General features: G+C 37.4%; 3 protein-coding genes across 4 annotated transcripts; 2 read left to right on the forward strand and 1 right to left on the reverse strand.

Annotated features, from left to right (window-relative positions):
* Positions 1-3429, reverse strand: LOC109013543 (2-Cys peroxiredoxin BAS1, chloroplastic). The gene is made up of 7 exons (XM_018995679.2): positions 3056-3429; positions 2765-2839; positions 2469-2550; positions 2292-2371; positions 1817-1942; positions 682-795; positions 1-538 (listed from the first exon to the last, which is right to left on the reverse strand). Exons 1-7 carry the CDS (start codon positions 3269-3271, stop codon positions 422-424), a joined length of 810 nt encoding a protein of 269 aa, XP_018851224.1. The 5' UTR covers positions 3272-3429; the 3' UTR covers positions 1-421.
* An 816-nt stretch (positions 3430-4245) lies between these two features.
* LOC109013544 (transcription termination factor MTEF1, chloroplastic-like) lies at positions 4246-7182 on the forward strand. The gene is made up of 2 exons (XM_018995680.2): positions 4246-5288; positions 6834-7182. Exons 1-2 carry the CDS (start codon positions 4320-4322, stop codon positions 6855-6857), a joined length of 993 nt encoding a protein of 330 aa, XP_018851225.1. The 5' UTR covers positions 4246-4319; the 3' UTR covers positions 6858-7182.
* A 1469-nt stretch (positions 7183-8651) lies between these two features.
* On the forward strand, positions 8652-12728 carry LOC109013545 (transcription factor E2FA-like). Of its 2 annotated transcripts, XM_018995682.2 has the most exons (14): positions 8652-8999; positions 9515-9707; positions 9863-9910; positions 10020-10105; positions 10179-10267; positions 10389-10443; positions 10719-10771; positions 10857-10907; positions 11000-11048; positions 11134-11199; positions 11317-11393; positions 11563-11758; positions 11894-11960; positions 12057-12728. In XM_018995682.2, the coding sequence occupies exons 1-14, from the start codon at positions 8787-8789 to the stop codon at positions 12188-12190; spliced, it is 1377 nt and encodes a 458-aa protein (XP_018851227.2). In that variant the 5' UTR covers positions 8652-8786; the 3' UTR covers positions 12191-12728. The 2 variants fall into 2 exon arrangements, with proteins under 2 accessions (XP_018851227.2, XP_018851226.2); XM_018995681.2 differs by having other exon boundaries at positions 11894-12728.
* The last annotated feature ends 192 nt before the right edge of the window (positions 12729-12920 follow it).

Genomic DNA, 12920 nt, shown 5'->3' on the forward strand with positions numbered 1-12920 from the left:
TTGAAATGACGACAACATCATAGGCTGAGGTTTACATATCAATTTCCCACTCCTAAAACCCCTCAAAATGTTCTATTAGCTTAATCACCCAAGATTGAACCAACTGCACAAGACTTACCAATATACAGGTTTGCTTCTCTCAGCTGTAATCCCGGCCTGCTGGCTTAAACTGGCACCCATGTTTCGTTGCTTGTAGCAACTCCGATCCAACTGAATCTGAATCACGATTCGAACACATGATAATAGAGTACTTTGCTACATCAATACATTCTGAAAAACAGGTTTAAGTCCCAAATTTATTCGCACAATCCACCGCTCAAAATTCACGACAACTTAAAAGATATTACACAAATACAAAACTCCTTTACACCTCTCGAATTTAAATAAACACGCAACTGGGGTCATAAATGGTAGCTCAACTCTATATTGCTGAGAAGTACTCCTTGCTGAGCTTGGGGTCTGGCTTCATGGACTTCTCTCCTGGCTTCCATCCAGCTGGGCACACTTCATCGGGGTTCTCCTGCACATACTGCAAAGCCTGCGGGACATAAAACAACAATGACCAATTCAGAAGTCAACAAATAAAAAATAAGAACTTAACTCTGTTCTAATAATACAAACATGAAACGTCGTAAAGAATTTATCACTCAGTCGTTGTCTTGCCCTTGAGGATATAATTACCTGGAGTGTTCTCTTTGTCTCGTCAACACTCCGGCCTATGGCAAGATTGTTAATGGTGGAGTGTTGTATGACTCCTTCCTTGTCAATGATGAAAAGTCCCCTCAATGCTATCCCCTAAAAGATTGAAAGAAAACTTCTAAGACAGAAAATATGTGCAAATTATGGTGGAAACAAAGCTGTAGCTAATGGAGAAAAACTAGAAAAAGTAAGATCCTGGCATTTTAGAAGCATTTAAATTATGCCATCCATTCTGCATTGCTTGTTCTCCATTCTATTTAGAGAGCACAATATTAAAAAAAAATTTCCAACTGAACTGAAAAGTCAACATGCTTTCACCATTTGCTTCACAAAACAAGTAACTGTATATTTTAAAAACAATTTAAAAAACAGTAAAAGCACTGAGGAATGGGAACAAAAGAGAAAAGTTATAATACAGACCCACCCGCAGTTTAGACCTGACACCTTATCATCCAATCTTGTACTACTCAATTAAAGATCAAATCTCCACTCATGATATCAGACCAAATGCATACAATATACACACAATGAAACACAAGCTTTTGAAACAAAATCGTATAATATATGCAACGTCTACCAGAAATAGTTGGAAACTTCTACTCTGCAATGTGTGTGTATACATACGTGAGTCAAATTATAATAAAACCACAAAAGAGACAACAGCATGGTAATATGTAGTAACATATTAGAAGCCATTCCAAAGATCAAGTCTGTAATATTTGCCTTGTGCCACGTTTCCTGATAAAAGTCCCAAAGTCATCAATTTTTAGCATACCTAGATAACTCCAACTTACTGCAAGGAGTTGGCCAAGACTGCCACACGATCCGACATTTTTAACTAGATCATGCCACTTCACAATTTTCAAGATTAGTTTTTGAAACACCATGAAAAACCAGTTTGGGCTTCACATTCACAACATGCAGCAGACCATTACATGTTATTATTCAACATGCTAAATACGGCAATAGCATAATCTGACTGGTATCACATGCACAGTACAGAACCTATCTGTGTTCTTACCAACTCAAACATTGAGGTTTGATTTATACAAGGAAAAAAAAATAAAAAACATTGTTCTTTAAAATGAGATTCTAGCCATAAAAGATTATCTCCTACCTGATCTGGGATTAGCACACCATAGGACTTGGAGATTGATTTGGTGACATCAGAAATCAGGGGATATTTCAGATCACCAAGCCCACCTGACTTTCTGTCTGTTTGGACCCATGCAAGGTGAGAGAACTACACCAAGGATAACATAAATACCATTAAACAATTTCCAATTCAGGGCATAGCAGTAATGTTCTTCTACTAACAATGGGCACACTTCGTCCCAACACAAAAGACAATGAAATAGCACACATCAGTTCTCTCAAAGTTTAGAATGATCAGCCGATACCTGACTATGGTACTACAATACATATATTGAAGGTGCTGATCCAGCAGAAAACTCCATATAAATAAGCTTCTGAGCTAAAAATAAACTATAGACCCATTTTATTGAATTTAAACAAATTTTTAAACTGGAAAAATGAGAGGGTAGCCGACCATGGGCTTTAAAGCCTTCAATTAGATGGAGGGAATGGCTTACCACACTGTCAATTGAGACACCCAATATTTCCGTGTTTAGCTTCTCAAATTCTGCATGGCGGTCACTGAAAGCAGTGATCTCTACAAATGAGGAAAAAGAGAATAGAGAATAAGGGGAAACTTTAGCATCCACTAGTACATAAACTTTCAATTAAGATTATTTCAGTATCAAACGCACCTGTAGGACAAACAAATGTGAAGTCCAATGGGTAGAAAAATAGAATGACATATTTCTTTCCAATGTATTCGGAGAGTTTAACCTGAAAGGAAGATGATTTAATTATATGGAAACGTGCACAAATCTCCAACTTAGAAAGAGCATGAGAATTGGATTTGGATCCATAAAAATATATCATAACATAAGATTCTACCCAAGTACTTTGGATAATTATCCAAATACTTAAGGACCCAAATATAATTGCAAGAAAAAACCACAAGCACTGCTGCAATTTTCAACATCGATTTATAAGCTACCTTGATGAATTCTTGATCGAAAACAGCCTCCGCCTCGAAATCTGGTGCTATATTTCCAACCAATGGAAGGTCGGTCTGTGCAAAGAGAAATAGTGTAAGACATATAAGAATTGAAAACAGATAAAGATAAAATAAAATTGATCTCCCCTAGAATATTTCCATTGGAGCTGACAATACGACGATGAGAAGCAACAATGCCGACGGAAAAAAAAAAAAAACTCAGCGTTTAGCATCCCCGCGAGAACCGAATATACAAGAACCGGGAACATATAATAGGATAGAAACACTTACGGAAGCCCTGACGACGAAGCTCCGTCGAGAACGGGAGCCGCGAGTGAGCGAAACGGAGCGAGGGGCATGGGATTGGAGGGGTTTACGGAGGCCGATGAAGGACTTGGGGATGGTTAGGGATTGAGAGAAGGGGTTGGAGATGGGAGAGGCGGAATTGATGGAGAAAGCCCGAGGGTTTGAGGAGAAGAGAGTGGTGGAGGCAGCAGAGCAGGCCATTTTCAGGGACAGGGGACAAGAGTAGAGAAGCTCACTCGCTCACTCTCTATCTGGCTCTGGCTTGGGTAAGTCTTCGGTGGAGGAAAAAAGTCCGTGAGAGGATAACGGAGAAGGGTGTAGGTTTGGTGGGAAGGATCATGCCGTATTTTCCTCAAAGTGAAATCGGCTCCATACATTTTGGGTGAAATACCAAAAGAATCCTAGGAGGTAAATTTCGACTCTTTGAGCTTGCAAATTAGAAGTTGATAAATGATTTAGCTGTAATTTTTTTTTTAATTTATAAAAGCAAGTTTTAAACTAACCTACTTAAATATGATACTAAAATTATTTTTACTGTAAAATAAATTTAATATATTATATAAATATAATTATTTTATAAATTATAAATTATAAATCTTATAAATCAAATTATGTCATATAAATGAAATGTGATATAAATGCTTTCAAATAATATCACTCTTTATGAATTTCATTTTTAGTTTGTGATACTTATTTAAGAGGTAATATTTTTTTTAAAGGAGAGGTAATCCTATACAATTAAGAAATTGATGACGCGACACATGAAAAAAAAAAAGATGTTTTCGTCTAAATTTGAAAGTTAAGAAATAGTAAAGACATAAAATAAAACACAAAACATTTATTAGTATATGTATTAGATTTTTCAAAAGAACGCTAGCTATATATACAGATACAAGTACAACTAACGAGTCGACCTTGATCCTAAACCCTCTTTAAGTAATTTAAGTTGCAGAACATGAGTAACGATAAGGACAATTTTGTAATATGTAGCGTTAAGGGGCCGCGTGACCAATAGCACAAGCCCGTCCTAATAATAAACAGGGTCCGATCCGTGGTCTTTTGGGCCCTTGTCTTTCCCTTATTTGAAATTTCCGTCTCTCTCTCTCTCTATTGGATTTCAGATTGCACACTCTGGACTTGGGAGTCTCTAGTCTCACTTACACGTGATAATCTTCTAAAATCGTGTAACTCAGAATCCTTAAATGCCCTTATCCTCTGCTCACACCGTCAGCCATGTAGCGCCCAGACAATGCACCAACAAACTATCCATTTCCTCTTCACCACCTCCAATTCCTCCTTCACTTCCTCTTCTTTCCATCCGAAATCCCGTTTCCATTCTCCCCACTATGACTTTGCTTCACTTTCTAGCCCAAAAAACGCCCACTTCCCAATTTTTTCTCTCAATGCAACTCTCTCTCTTCCGCTTAAACTCCCTCGTACTTCGGAAGTTCCGACCATATCGCCCCCCATTCGTCCAGTTCCCCATCAACCCAACCTTCGCCGTTCCCAGTTCAGAGAGAAAATGCTCTACCTCGAGTCCATTGGCCTCGATTTTCTCTCCCTCATCAACCACAACCCTCCGATCGTCTCCGCCTCCCTCTCCGACATCAAATCCACCGTTGATTACATGACCTCCTTGGGCTTCACAGCCATCGAGTTCCGCAGAATCGCCGGCATGTGCCCCGAAATCATTACCTCCCGAGTCTCCGACATCGTCCCAGTCTTCACCTTCCTCCTACGCGAGGTCTGCGTCAACGGTTCCGACCTCAAGCGCGTCATCCACCGACGGCCCAGGTTGCTAGCCTGCAGCGTCAAGCAACGTCTCCGCCCCACCCTATACTTTCTCCAAAGTATCGGCATCTCCGAGGTAAACAAGCACACGTATTTGCTTTCCACTAGTGTCGAAGAAAAGCTTATACCCAGAATCGAGTACTTCGAAAATATCGGGTTTTCGCATCGAGACGCGGTATCGATGTTTCGGAGATTCCCACAGCTGTTTAATTACAGTGTTGAAGGCAATTTCGAGCCGAAATTCAATTACTTTGTGGTGGAAATGGGGAGGGATTTGAAGGAGCTGAAAGAGTTTCCGCATTACTTTTCGTTTAGCTTAGAGAATAGGATCAAGCCTAGGCACCAGTGTTGTGTAGATAAAGGTGTGTGCTTTCCTCTCCCTGTATTGTTAAAGATGAGTGAGGCGCAATTCCGTGATCGAGTGGAGGTATGTCATTATTCTTCCATACCGTTGAGAACTTCTCCTTTGTGGTGTACAAATTGTGATATTCATTTTAAAGGTATAGAATAAAATTGGATTTAATCTGTCTTTGACATGTTTCCATTGGCGGATGTTGTTTGCGAAATGTGTATTCTGTCATACAATTTATATGCTCTTACTCACACACTACCGCGGGAATAGCCCTTGCATCCGATAGTACTTGTGTCAAATCATGGCCTTTGATACGAGTCGTGGGGTTATAAACACATTGATATAACACCACTTGATTGATGTTGATATTTTATCCCTAAAAATTCTAGACATAAGCCTCATACCTGCACCCCCCTTAAAAACATGTTATTTTATTTTTTTACCCACGTAATAAAAATGATTCCAGATATGTTTGTATGTAAAATAGGATAAAAAGATAAAATAACATGTTTTTAAATAAGGGTACAGAGTGTGAGGCTTATGGATAGCAAGACTCTTTTAGCCCACGTGAACCTTCAAAGGTTTAAGGCCCTTGAATTAATCAGGACTGAAATTTTTGGAAACACGGTTGTTGTTACTTCGCAAGACTCGTATGAGTTAGCATGGAAACTTGGGGGTGTGTGTGTGTTTCTCAAGTTTTTGAAAAATTAACTGTGAATTTGGCCGAGGTGTTTCTCTTATTCCAAAAAAAAAAAAAAAAGACTCTAAAGTCCAAATTTAATCGAATTATCCGATGGACCTTATGGATTGCCTGTGGTTTTGGAGGTTAAGGTAACTGTATGTTGCATCAATCTGACGGAGTTAATTTGTGGGTGTTGGAGACGTACATAGCTTTTATGTTGTTGAAAACATCATATTACATTATAATATTTCTGACTTTTTGAATTTTTGACTTTTTACCTAGTTAAAAACTTTTATAATATGATGCCGATAATTATGTTTTAACAAGGTAGAAAATATTGCTATCCGTGCGACATAAACTATCTTCAGCATTTGTTATCCATGTATAAGAATTTTTGTCTATACTATAGGTTATTTGAATGAGACACTGATCTGAGTTGTTTCTTCGCATATATGTTGATTCTGAAGAACCATAAAAAAAACTATATGTTGATTTTGAAGTCATAAAATCTGTTATTCGGGCATATTTTATTCTCATTTCTCGTGCACATATGAATAGCGCTGGCGCTACTATCTGTAATGAAACTAGGATTCATAGCCTAACTCTTTAATGAATAAGTTTGAGGTTAGGCAGATTAAATTGATGATGAAAGTTTTTTGGTTTGAGGTCATCCAATAGAATTGGAACAATTCAGGAATTTAGCTTATTTGTATTGATGGAGTACCTCCGTATGGTGACATTAAAGTCTGAAAGTTAGAGATTATACAGAAAATATGGATATGGAATTAGAATTTGCTTCTCTCAAGTTTTCTATATCTGGCTTTGGTCATTTTTCAAGTTTACCAAGACGGGAATAAACACCCTTTTGAGTTACAGGTTTGGTGCATAATAGGTTTATTTACTCTCTCCATCATTTCACTTAATGTTATTATTTGTAGGTTCTTTTCTCATCAATAGGTTAATTTGGAGGAATTTCTGATTCAACCCTTGAAGAACAGTAGTTGGTACCATTTTAGTGGAGCGCTTATCAGTGTTGTTCTCTCTGCTTCCTGTTATTCATTAGTTATACTAGGAGGCTGATGCCGAGGGCCTTCATTTTCCATGCAAAAATGTTGTTCTGCCTGTCTTCACGATTTAGTACATCTCCTCTCCACCAGGTGGAGGGCGGTTTTATGTTGTGAGCTGAATGAAGTTTTTGTGAATTTACATGATAATATTTTCTGCTGTGCATTTAATGTTTGTGAGAAACAGATGGAGTTTCCTATAAGCATAAGATTCAATCGCAAACCGGTGTATGAGAAAGGTGGTTCACCAAAATTAGTGAGCATTCCCTATAGTAAGTGATAATTGCTTGAATCCTTAATCAAGCACCTTATCCAAGTGATAAAGCTCAAAAACAGTAAAACTACTGTATTATATGCTTTCAAGATCATTTTTTTTAAAGCTCTAAAACCACTTATTTTCACTCCCTATTTGTGCTTTTTAATCTGTGACAGGGTTGATTCTAGAACTTGTTTCCCTCTTGAGAAGCTTGTAATGATCAGGAAAAGCCTATTTTTCAGCGTTTTATTGAGTAACGACAAGAAGTGAACTGTCCTTTTATAGTATAGTAGGAACGACGGTCGTTTTCTCCTTCTCCTATATATACACGTACACCACCTATTCAAGATAAACATATCAAGTGATTTTGTGATATAAAAGTGATCCAATATTTCTAATGCGATGACATTGTTTTTTCCTCCCTCTTTCTTTCTTTCCTTTTTTTTTTTTTTTTTTTCAAAATATTTTTCGAAGGGAGGCACTAAATTCCGTATAAGGGGTGTTACATTCACAAATAGATTATATGAAAGTAATTCTATAAACTAACGTGGCTCATTTGAGCCGTCAGATTTGTATTAAAATAAAAGTAATTTTATAGTCTGGTAGATTACATCAAGATACATTAATTTGTAAGATTACTTTTATATAATCACTTTATAGTTAGAGTATTCCGCATTCCATATTGTATTTACAACAACGCGTTTATGGGCATAAATAATGCCCCAATAATCCACCACGGGTCTAAACCGCACTCATGTTTGTTAATTATATGGCCTTCTTTTATAAGAGAAAAATATATTGCTTGTAGATATTAAAGCATTGAAAAGGCATGGCATATAAACCAGCATTAAGGTAATTATAAAGTAATGTTAAAGTCAATCCGCATAATTAGAAACACATGGTTTTGGAGATTTGGAAGGTGGTTTGTTCCTTACAACTGAGCCGACACTATGCCTTTTTTCTTTATTAGCAAAGAGAGATGATATTTTCAATCTTATATACTCATTTTGAAAAAAAATAAATAAATACGAGATTTATATAAAAAAATTAATTTTTAATAATAGATCTTATTATTTTTTAAAATGATTGCACGATATTTACGTATTTCACGACTGTATGTATCATTAATTATTAACAAAATTGACATTACTTTTCTTGCCAATAAATCCTATTTGGAAAAGAAAATTGATTCATTATACTTTGTATCATTAAAGACTAATATATCCAGATATAGAGTTTTAAGACAAAAATAAAATTGGAATATAATCTTTTGAATTTCCCATTTTTCTTACAACCTAGAGACTAGAGAGGGCTTCAAAAAAATAGTACCCAAATTTGACGGGGTCAAATACACAATACCGTTAAACTTAAAGGGCCGAAGTACAAATATTTACTTTTTTCCGCTGCGGTTCCCGCCACGTCTATGCGAAACTAAATTCCCTCCGTCCCTCGTCTTTTGCTCTTTCGCTCACATCCTCTCCGCTTCCCCACGAGTTCTTCTTCCAATTACCATATACCTATCGCCGATCCTCCACGCTAGTAGAAGTTGGTGTTCAATCACTCGGTCATCCATGTCCGGTGGCGCTCGACCTCCCAACTGCCCGGAACCGCCACTTACCGGCTCGATCCAGTTCCCAACCCCGCCTCCGAAGCGGAACCTTGCGGCACTCGCATCGACGAAGCCTCCTTTCTTACTTCCCGATGACTACTACTGCTTCTTCTCGTCCGTCGATTCTCATAGAGCCGCCGATCATGAAGCCGAAGCTATAGTCGTTAGATCGCCCGTAAGTTCATGATCATTATTTCTCTTTTTATCTCATTTTGGGTTCAGGCACACGCTTCGCTTGGCCTGTAACGTAACTAGTCGGTGATTTGTAGATAATCTTAACGAGATTGATGATGACATTCTTTGTATTATGTTTTCTTTGATGGAATACTGATAATTGGAATGATAACTTTTTTAGTGCTAAACTTTTATTGCTCGTAATTGCTTTGCTTTTTGTGACATAAAGAATTGCTGAATTTGTTATTTTAGTTGATTCTATGCTTTCAGGATTTAATAGAAATTCACATGATCGGAAGGACTTGGAGTTTCTTCATTGTAGTTGCATTGTTGAGCCTCCTTGTTGGAATTCAACTGCAATATGTATCTCTATTATTTATGTCCTCGTAAAATCAAGCCACCAACCCTATAGATATTAAGTAGTATCATCCACTAAAAGATACATATAATTGGTGTTGTGGTTGACTAGTCCTTTAGGAATGATGTAATTTCGCAAACCTGCTGGTAACTTTTCAGCAATTAAAGCGGAATAGTGGAACAGATGAGAACGAGGTTCAGTCTGCCGAATGGGCTACCGGTCCTGGATATACTTGTGTAGTTAACAGTATTCTCAACACACCTGTTTCCATAAAAGAAGGGAGGATATACAACAGGCCGAAGTCGTCAAAGGGCAACAGGTCTGGGCTTCAAGCGCCTGTGTCAAATGCTGGTGAGTACTGTTAACTACAAACTAAGTCGGTTGTATTATTGTATAGGTTAAATTTGCTTCTCCCTTCCTAAATGGATTTGTACATAGAGTCTGTACTCTCCCCAGCATTGTCAGGAAAAAAAATCTTTAACAAGAGAGTTTGTACGTTAATGCAGGTTCTTCTTCTCTTACTCCAGGCAACTGTCGTTACAACAGTTCCCTAGGTAATGCTGAAGTGTTGGCATCTAAATGAGTTTTCATATGCAATAAAGATTGTGTTTTATAAAAAGCTGCCATATGCACTAAGAGTGACGAAGCGCGAGAACTTTACAGGATTGTTGACAAAAAGGTTCATCAATTTGCTCAAGCAAGCAGAAGATGGTATTCTTGACTTAAACAAAGCAGCAGGAGCTTTGGAGGTTATTATTTAGCCATCTAATTATATGTATTTATTTATACTAAAGACCAATATGAGAATTTCTAATGATACAGGTGCAGAAGAGGCGGATATATGACATCACAAATGTATTGGAAGGCATTGGTATCATTGAAAAGAAGCTCAAGAACAGAATACATTGGAAGTAATAATGCTTGATACTTGTGTTATTGAAATATCATATGTTGCTTTGTTTTTTATTAGCTTTGATTTGATTTTCTACTTATCAAGTTAGCATTTGAAAAATTGGTTGAATGACTGATTAGGGGACTTGATGCATCAAGGCCAGGGGTGGTGGAAGATGACGCCTCCGAATTACAGGTAATTGTTTTTCCTATCACAGGTCAGAATATTTCCCAGTTCATTTGTTATGAATTGTATATGTCCATATGGTATTCGGTAATTGGATCCACAAACTCTGATGTCCTGTCAGTGACAGCCAGTAAATATGGAATGATAAGCATGGCATGGAACAAAGAAGGACAAAGAGGAAGCAAAATAAAAATGCAATTTATAGTTACCTTTTATAAAAAGAAAGAACGCATTTTATTAGTTTTTCACTGAATATGAAAGTTCTTGTTGTTTTTTTCCTGCAGGCAGAACTTGAAAACCTTTTCAAGCAAGAGCAAAGCTTAGATGATCAGATAAGGTTATATGGTTGATTTACTCATCAAACATTAAATGTTGGTATCTCAAAATTGTTAATTTAAGCTGATGCTTTCAAGCTGTTGCAGGGTAATGCGGGAAAGATTGAGGGATTTAAGTGAAGATGAAAACAACCAAAAGTAAAATTTTTTCCTGCATTTTTTTCAGAGGAAAAAACCTCACATGCTTTGTAAGCTCTGCACCCTGGTGACTGTTATATTCATAATATTAGGTGGCTTTTTGTAACCAAAGAAGATATTAAGGGCATACCCTGCTTGCAGGTCAGTTCATTGTATGTTATACTGTTAGGCTTCACCTTCTACCTATGATCAATAGTGTTTTAGTTTGTTAGGCTTTCTTTGGCAGAACGAAACCCTGTTAGCAATTAAAGCGCCACATGGAACGACACTGGAAGCCCCAGATCCAGATGAAGTAAGTCCAGATCCTACAAATTGAAGGAAGATACATGTTAAGTTTAACATTGATTTACTTATTAAAAAAAAGTTTTAACATTGATTTGATGCATGATGCTGCTTGTAAACACGTCAGGCTGTTGACTATACACAGAGGAGATATAGGATTATTCTTAGAAGCACAGTCGCTCCTATTGATGTCTACCTTGTCAGGTATTATTGTCTTCTTTTTGAGGCTGAAATAACTTGTAAGGTTATGTCTTATATTCCCTTTGTATAACACTTAGATCCTTGCGTCTTGTGGTATCACTTTTTTTTTTTGTCAATTCCTATCTTACAAGTTACTCCCCTCCCCCTTGAACTCTATTTGATTGTTTGTTAGCCAATTTGAGGAGAAGTTTGAGGAGATGAATGGTGCTGAGCCACCTGTGAGCTTCCCAGTGGCTTCCTGTTCAGTAGTCAACGCTGAGAGCACACTTACTCTTCAGGCACAACCCAACCATCATATGTGCTATGATATAAATGCTTCACAGGATTTTGTTGGGGGCATGATGAAGATTGTTCCCTCAGATGTCGATGTATGTGTCGTTAGTCTCATTGATTTATTTCTATAACTAATTATTGGCATAATATCATGGGTTTATGGACACTGAGAGCCAACTCTGGTGAAGTATATGTATCATTTGACTCAATGTGTCTATTTGTTTTTGCAGAATGACGCAGATTACTGGCTTCTGTCAGATGCTGAAGTCAGCATAACAGATATGTGGAAAACAGATGGTATTCCACTTAGAAGCACTTTTTCTCAGTTTTTTCCCCACGTGGTTTTATACCTTACTCTCTGGATGCTCAACTCCTTGACTCCAACTATGGCAGCTGTTGAATCGACTGGGATGGATGTGCTTCATACTGACTTTGGAATAGCTGATGTCTGTACTCCAATTCCAGAAACTCCACTATCTGGGATCACTGAAGTGCCATCTATGGCTGTTAATTCTACTCAGAGATGAATGAATATTGATTTGGGTAATGCATTGAATCAAGAAACTCATGTCTGTATCCCAGCCGCAACCTTTATGTCTTTTAGCTAATGGTTTAAAGATGCCAAAGGGTTGCCAGGTGAATGAATTGGGGAAGCTTTTGGAATGAAGCTAATGGTTGGTAGATGGGGTTGATTCTTATACTGTACAGTTAAGTTTTCTTGGAATTAAGATGGAGGATGTTTAGCCTGGAAGGTATAGTGGTTACTTTAGTATGGGTACATTGGATAAGGTTATGGCACACGGTAGAAAGAAGCAAATATGTACATTTCCAGTTGTTTGCAGCAGCTTGGTGTCTGTTGTTTAGAAAAATGGGGAAATTTGGGCTGTTGCAAAGGTATACATGCAGGAAGGTTTTGTGCACTGGATATTGTAAGGCAGCAGGCTGCTGTTTCTCCTGCCCCAGTTTGATCTACTTGTATGATCCTAATCTTTGGTATAGACTAAGGTTGTAATATTTGACATTCCACTATGGCGATAGAAACTCATAAATTTTATTTCCTATGTATTTCAGTCATATTTACTAATAGTCATATGCGTACCGTAGTTTAGATTTGATTGCGAATGTGAACATTTAACTCAAAAGATTAGGGGTTGTAAGTGTTCTGAAAAATTCAGGCAAATCAAATAAATATATGAAAGGGCTGAATGATTCGATGTTGGTTGTATTGTATCCGTTATTTTGGCAGTTAGCCATAGT

The sequence above is a fragment of the Juglans regia genome, chromosome 4 (genome assembly GCF_001411555.2).
Source record: "Juglans regia cultivar Chandler chromosome 4, Walnut 2.0, whole genome shotgun sequence".
In the NCBI taxonomy this organism is placed as follows: domain Eukaryota; kingdom Viridiplantae; phylum Streptophyta; class Magnoliopsida; order Fagales; family Juglandaceae; genus Juglans; species Juglans regia.

Bases quoted from the DNA above. Each gene is read 5' to 3' on its own strand.
- LOC109013543 (XM_018995679.2), bottom strand. From the start codon at position 3,271: ATGGCCTGCTCTGCTGCCTCCACCACTCTCTTCTCCTCAAACCCTCGG. The intron at 1,943-2,291 runs GTAAGCCATTCC...TCCTTGGTGTAG, and splicing joins GTGTCTCAATTGACAGTGTG to TTCTCTCACCTTGCATGGGT. The intron at 539-681 runs GTAATTATATCC...TATGTCCCGCAG, and splicing joins AGACAAAGAGAACACTCCAG to GCTTTGCAGTATGTGCAGGA.
- LOC109013544 (XM_018995680.2), top strand. From the start codon at position 4,320: ATGCACCAACAAACTATCCATTTCCTCTTCACCACCTCCAATTCCTCC. The intron at 5,289-6,833 runs GTATGTCATTAT...TATTATTTGTAG, and splicing joins AATTCCGTGATCGAGTGGAG to GTTCTTTTCTCATCAATAGG.
- LOC109013545 (XM_018995681.2), top strand. From the start codon at position 8,787: ATGTCCGGTGGCGCTCGACCTCCCAACTGCCCGGAACCGCCACTTACC. The intron at 9,708-9,862 runs GTGAGTACTGTT...ACGTTAATGCAG, and splicing joins AGCGCCTGTGTCAAATGCTG to GTTCTTCTTCTCTTACTCCA. The intron at 10,444-10,718 runs GTAATTGTTTTT...TTTTTCCTGCAG, and splicing joins ATGACGCCTCCGAATTACAG to GCAGAACTTGAAAACCTTTT.